The 6,463-nt window shown below is 35.4% G+C and overlaps 1 protein-coding gene across 1 annotated transcript; it reads right to left on the bottom strand.

The window, feature by feature from the left end:
* Nucleotides 1-4,795: 4,795 nt before the first annotated feature.
* LOC120265057 (uncharacterized mitochondrial protein AtMg00810-like) lies at nt 4,796-5,797 on the bottom strand. Its single transcript, XM_039272979.1, has 2 exons — nt 5,114-5,797; nt 4,796-5,047 (listed from the first exon to the last, which is right to left on the bottom strand). The coding sequence occupies exons 1-2, from the start codon at nt 5,795-5,797 to the stop codon at nt 4,796-4,798; spliced, it is 936 nt and encodes a 311-aa protein (XP_039128913.1).
* Nucleotides 5,798-6,463: the final 666 nt, after the last annotated feature.

Raw genomic sequence — 6,463 nt, 5'->3', positions numbered from 1 at the left:
TTATGGAGCTACAATTTTAATAACTTTAATTCTCTTCGGATACCATACCCCAAAAAGCAACAATTGGTTCTATGGAAATAGATATGAGCAATATAAAAACAAAAGGGTATGAATCCATGAGTCAAAGAAACAATCTTTTGATCACAAAAGCATTAGTAGGAAGATTGGATATTTCCTCTTCCATAACATATAACCTAAAAATAGAAAATGTCTTAGTTCATCTTGAAATACAAGGAGTTAAGGCCATTAAAGGAAATTTTTTTTTTCAACAGAATATGATCATGAATAATGGCAAATAACTTTGGGGCATCCACAAAAAATACCAACAAGATTGGACTATTGGGCATCATCCTCCAATAATCCATCATCAACATCCTTTAAATTTTCTTCTTATAAATCAAGAATACATGTTGAAATTGAAGAATTAAGTGATACAGAAACATGCATTAGTTATTACTGATGACCATGATGAATGGACACAAGAAGAAATATTTGAAGTCCAACAAGAATTTGGGTTTGAGATATGGGAAACCCTTAATATTTCAACAGAATTCTCAAGCCAACAAGATGAGATATAATATTTTGATCCTTTGTATGATGAAGAACTTTTAGAGGGTATGCTTCTACTTGAACGACTCCAAAATAATAATAATCAAGAACCAAATTCTGAGTGTCTAATCATCCACCAGAAGGAGAAAGTTTTAATGAATGAAGCCAAATCTTCAAACAAACCTACAACATCTGTAACACACACAAGAGTTTTAGGAACTTCTTTATTTGGACCAGAAGTCCTTATGCCAACTCCTATTGCTCAAATACCAATGATAACAGGAAATACTAGGGCAACAACTAGAACACACAGGTATGATTCAGTACCTACTCTTGCATTTGCAAATGTTCATACTGGATCCATACTATTATTATTAGAAATTGCAAAATGGGAAGAAACAATACCAAGGTGGGAAGGTAATACTTACTGATGTAGACACCAAACACTTTGCAGATAACATCTGATAAATTATTATACATTGAGAATTTATTAGGAGAAATAGTAAAACTATATTTTCAGAATTGGAGAATAGAATTCCCTAATGAATTCCAAGCTCTGATTGAAGGAGCAGAAGATACCTTAAACATCACATCTCAAATTTGACAGATTATCTTAGGATATAATGAATATCGATGGCAGACAGAAATGCAAAATCAAGCCATTCTAGATCTGGAATAGTTACAAATTAGTAACATGAAAGATATAGAGGTATACTATACCACATGTTTGGCATTAGCTTCAAAAACAGGCTCAGTCTTTTTAAGCCCATAAATTAGTGCCAAATATTTTAGAAAACTTACCACCTCCTTTCAATACAAGATTATAAGAATTATGGGATTAAAAATTTCTCAACACGGCAGTCGGTGTAGCTCCAAGAATTTATATTCCAAACCTAAGAAAATATACTAGAATCTTCTACAATAAATGTTCTATATAAATAGAAAGAAAGTTTAATCGACAAGCTTGGAAGATGGTAAATAAAATTAAAGAGGTAATATTTAAGTTACCACCTTTAGTTTTACCAAAACCACAGAGCTATATAATTATTGAAACAAATGGATGTCTACAAGGATGGGGAGGTATTCTAAAATGGAAACCTTCTTAGAATAAGTCACCCTCAACAAAACAAGTTGCCCGATATTGCAGTGGAACCTATGAATCCTCAATAACTGCAACAGATGCAGAAATAATGACATGCATATATTCTCTAGAAAAATGTAGAAAATTTCCATATGATAGAAAAGAATATACACTAAGAACTAATTGTTTAGCTATAATAAACTTTTATAATAAATTAAATAATAAGAAATAATCTATTAATAGATGGGTAAAGTTTTGCGATCAACTAACTAGAACAGGTCTTCGGGGCGAGATAGAACATATTAAAAGGGAAAGATAATCTAGGAGCTGACAGACTATCAAGGATATTAGCAACTAGTCTTTGCAGATAAATGGCATCTTCACGTAAACAGTTGAAAGGTAAAGAATTAGACCAATATATCGAAGGAGCTAAAGGAAATTTCAGAATTCCTTATGGTCTTGAGATAGATGACCAACAAAAAATGATCACAAATGTTCTATGGAAAGCTTTAATAGCTAAAATTACTACATTAAATGCACTACGTCATTACTTCACCAAAGAAATGAAAAAAACATTACGAATACTTTGTGATCTTTGAAGGCAAAAAGGTTGGAGTCTACCATACTTGGGGAAATTTACAAAGAGCGGTAGGAAAAAGAAATACTCCAAAGGATGGAGAGGATTTTATATCCAATAATCCGCATAAACAACATATAGAAAATACTCAAAACCCGAAGGATCAAAACCAATCCTACAACAAAAATTTTCTCTCACTAGAACAGAGATTTTAGAAAGAGATCGATACTTCCAACGCAGAAGGTTTGCTACACTAATGAATCAAAAACTCTCTTATAGACAACAGTGGCTAGCAAATCTACTAAACGAGGTACAAATTATTATTTATAACAAAGTAAAAGAAGACTCTTTACTTGGACCTAATGGTATCTCAAGAAATAATGGGAGATTTAAATGAGAACGATACACCTAGATTGGACATAGTCCAATATTGTGGGCCTGACAAACAAAACCGCTTCCTCAATATTGCTTGCAAAATTAACTTGGAACAATTCCAAGTAAAGCCACTTGTGGGAGAATTGTTTTATCATAGGATGTTACTACTACTAAATATCTCACGAGGCCAAGAAATTCTTGAATTCTTTGGACTAAAATTAAGAAACTTAATCAAAGCTTATGCAAGAGGAGAATCTTGTGAGATTCACATTCTCTGTGGAGTACCAAGATGTTCTGCAAACTCAATATTACCTACGACGCATGATATCTTACTCAGCAGATCCAGATCAAATTGGCATAACTATACCAATGGGCTTTTTAACTTAAAGATCTTAATGAGCAACATACATATACTAATTACTTTGTTAAATTCAAAGGAACATCAAATGATTGGGAACTTCTAGGAGAAACTCTTACAGCAAGAGTATGGGTAATTAATGGTGTGGCAATCAAATGTAGAAGCAGTGGACCAATTCCTGGAAGAACAAAACAAGGGTTTGGAACCTACACTCAACCTGTAGATTTGTCTAATGAAATGGACCTTGATGAACAAGCTGAAGCAGATTAAAATACTTTCTCTAGAAGATAGTCTAAAATACCCTTTGCTTTTGTGTGCCAGCAAGGATAGACTATGCAATATTTTTCTTTTTTGTAAAAAGACTAAATCAGCCTTGCTTTTGTGTGTCAACAAGGCTAGTGTTATTTAAAAATGCTTAGTCTTCCTTCTATATAAGGGAAGGCAAAGGTAATGAAATAAAAAAAGAAGTTTTGAAACAAGTTTTTCTCTAAGAATTCCCGAGTTAGACCTAAGGCCTTCTCTTCTGCTTTAAGAGTACTTTGAAAATAGGAAGATAGATGCAACTTGGAAAAATCTCTGATAGGTAATACCTCATATCATTTATCTTTCAGTTATCATGAAATTATGTGAGGGTGTTTGCTTTATGTTTTCGAGATATTTCATTGAATGCCTTTAAGAAGTGAATGTACGTGTTTAATAAGGCATAATGGGAATTAAGGAAAAAGGGATGAAGATGTTCATGATGGTGATAGGACCATGATAATGTAAATGAGGCAATGCTAATGTTTTGTGAGGGCATGAGTATTAAGTTTTGGTTAATTGAGATATATGGAATTGTTCTCCATTTAAGTTTGTCCTAACTTGATGGCAACTTTTTTGGAAAAGAGAATTAGATTTTGCAAAGATAATTAAAAAGGAAATCTTCTAGGATTATGCATGGACTTGTAAGATCCGTGAATTATCGAGTTGGCATTGAAATGACAAGACTCTCACTTTGTGATTAGAGGCTTTAGAGTGAGAATCCCGTGAGAATGTAAAACTTGAAAAGTATAGTATATTGCCTTGTCCAAGTACTTGCAAAATTATAGATATAGCAGAATTGTAAATTTTGAGAAATGGCACGTACAAGAAATTGCTGTCAGGTGATATATGCTTTATGCAAAAATTGAAAGTTAAGTAAGGTTTATCTTCGTGGCATAGTTACTTGGTCGCAAATTATTACTTTATTTGAACGTATATTTCGGGAGCTGTGCAAAATTAAGGTAAATTCATGAAAATAGGGTGAGATGCAAATGCATGCCAAATATTGAATAGAGATTAAATGTTCTAAAATTTTACTTGGGTAAAGCCCTACTAGTCTAATTTATTTAGAATCAAAGATCATGTGGCTTGGATAAGGAAAAAAAAAGTTATGAATGAAGACAACCATTGAGGGCCTGGATTGAATGTTCTGGAGAAGATGAAGGTTGTCTGTATCAAAAAAGATACTGAACTTCTCTTCCTGTTTGATGAATTGCTAGGGGAGATAAGGAGACAAGTAGAAGCAAAAGAAAGAGTGGACTTTTCAAAGATATGCAACTGACCAACCGGCCATCCTTTCTCCCGTTCATATATATAATAGATCAAAAGTAACTCCACTAACACATGCATACATGTTCTCATTGGCCAGCACAAACAAACAGAGATATGGTCTCCACTAACTCATTAAACTAATACTTAAAATATTCAAAAAGATGCAACATAAGTCAAAGATATTAAGCTTCTCTTCAGACCCTGAATCCAGCTACCATGCTTCACTTCAAAACTTCTATCTTCCTCGACTGCAGCCAAAGCACGACCCAACTCCACACCGTCTTCAATCAGCATCAACATCCCCCCTTGATTGAGACGATCTCATCCCAAGCAAGCTTCTGAACATGACAAACTTTTCAGTGAGTAAAGGTTTGGTGAAGATGTCAGCAATATGATCTTCAGTGCTACAATGGTACAGAGAAATCACTCCTTCTGATACTAACCCTCGGATAAAGTGATATCTCACGTCTATATGCTTCGTTCGACCATGGTCTGCGGGATTCTTGGCCACAGCAATGGCAGAGAGATTATCAACCTATAATTTAGTAGATTCAGAGCATGGTTTCCCACAATCTTGTAACACTCTCCTCAACCAAACAACTTGACATGCTGCTCCTGTAGATGCGATATACTCTACTTCGGTTGTGGAGAGAGGCACAACATCCTGCTTTCGGGATCCCCAAGAGATAGGACATGAGCCCAATTTGATAAATACTCCTGATGTGCTCTTCCGATCAGCCTTAGAACCTCCCCAGTCGCTGTCGGAGAAAGCCTCCAATTCACCATCATCTCCCCGTGAATACCACAGACCCAGTGTCTTGGTACCTGCGAGATATCTCACAACTCGCTTTGCAACAATGAACTGAATTTTGCTTGGTTGATTCATGAATCTAGATAGATAATTAACTGGAAAAACAATATCTGGCCGAGTGTGTGTGACATAGAGTAACTTCCCAATCAAACTTCTGTAAGTTCCAGGATCTGAGAACTTATCACTGTCACCTTCTTCAAGTTTCTCATTTACTGCTAATGGTGTACTCACGGGTTTGCAAAGTTTCATGTTCATGTGAACTAATAAATCTTCAATATACTTCTGCTGTGAGATGAAGAAACCCTCAGAATTTTGCTTCACTTCAATTCCCAGAAAGTAACTCATTAAACCCAAGTCTGTCATCTTGAAAGTATTCATCATGTCAATCTTGAATTGAGCCAATAAAACAGAAGAAGAGCTTGTATATATAATGTCGTCTACATAAAGACTGATTAACAATACATCACCATTCATGCCCTCCTTCCTATATAGTGTGTGTTCACTCTCACTCTTGACAAATCCAAGCTCTTTGAAATGCTTATCAATTCTGGAGTACCAGGCCCTAGGCGCCTGCTTCAGACCATATAGAGCCTTTCTCAATCTGTAAACCAGATGTTCTTCACCCTTTCTTCTCATAACCCTCAGGCTGTGAGACATATACTTCCTCCTGAATTTCTCCATTTAAGAAGGCTGATTTCACATCAAAGTGAAACACATCCCAGCTTGCTCGAGCTGCAAGTGCAAGGATTAATCTAACTGTTTCAATTAGGGCTACTGGTGAGAAGACCTCATTATAATCAATCCCTTGAGTTTGTGAATACCCCTTGGCCACAATTCTGGCTTTATGGTTCTGTACCTCACCCCTTTCATTGAATTTGGTCTTAAAAATCCACTTAAGACCAACTGGACTCTTCTCAGCAGGAAACTCACATAACTCCCATGTATTGTTGCTTGTTATTGAGTCCATTTCCATATCCATAGCATCTTGCCATTCTTTACTCTTCACAGCTTCCATGTACTCAATCGGATCAGCAACATGCATAGCAAATGTGCATGAGTTGTATACATCTGTGAGTAATTTGGTTTTTCTAGGAGGAGTCCCATCAGTAGGAGCCACACGAGACCTAGAGACACCAACAA

The sequence above is a fragment of the Dioscorea cayenensis genome, chromosome 7, assembly GCF_009730915.1.
Source record: "Dioscorea cayenensis subsp. rotundata cultivar TDr96_F1 chromosome 7, TDr96_F1_v2_PseudoChromosome.rev07_lg8_w22 25.fasta, whole genome shotgun sequence".
In the NCBI taxonomy this organism is placed as follows: Eukaryota; Viridiplantae; Streptophyta; class Magnoliopsida; order Dioscoreales; family Dioscoreaceae; genus Dioscorea; species Dioscorea cayenensis.
The sequence above is the reverse complement of the archived record's forward strand: the minus strand, read 5'-3'. Positions and strand labels throughout refer to the sequence as shown.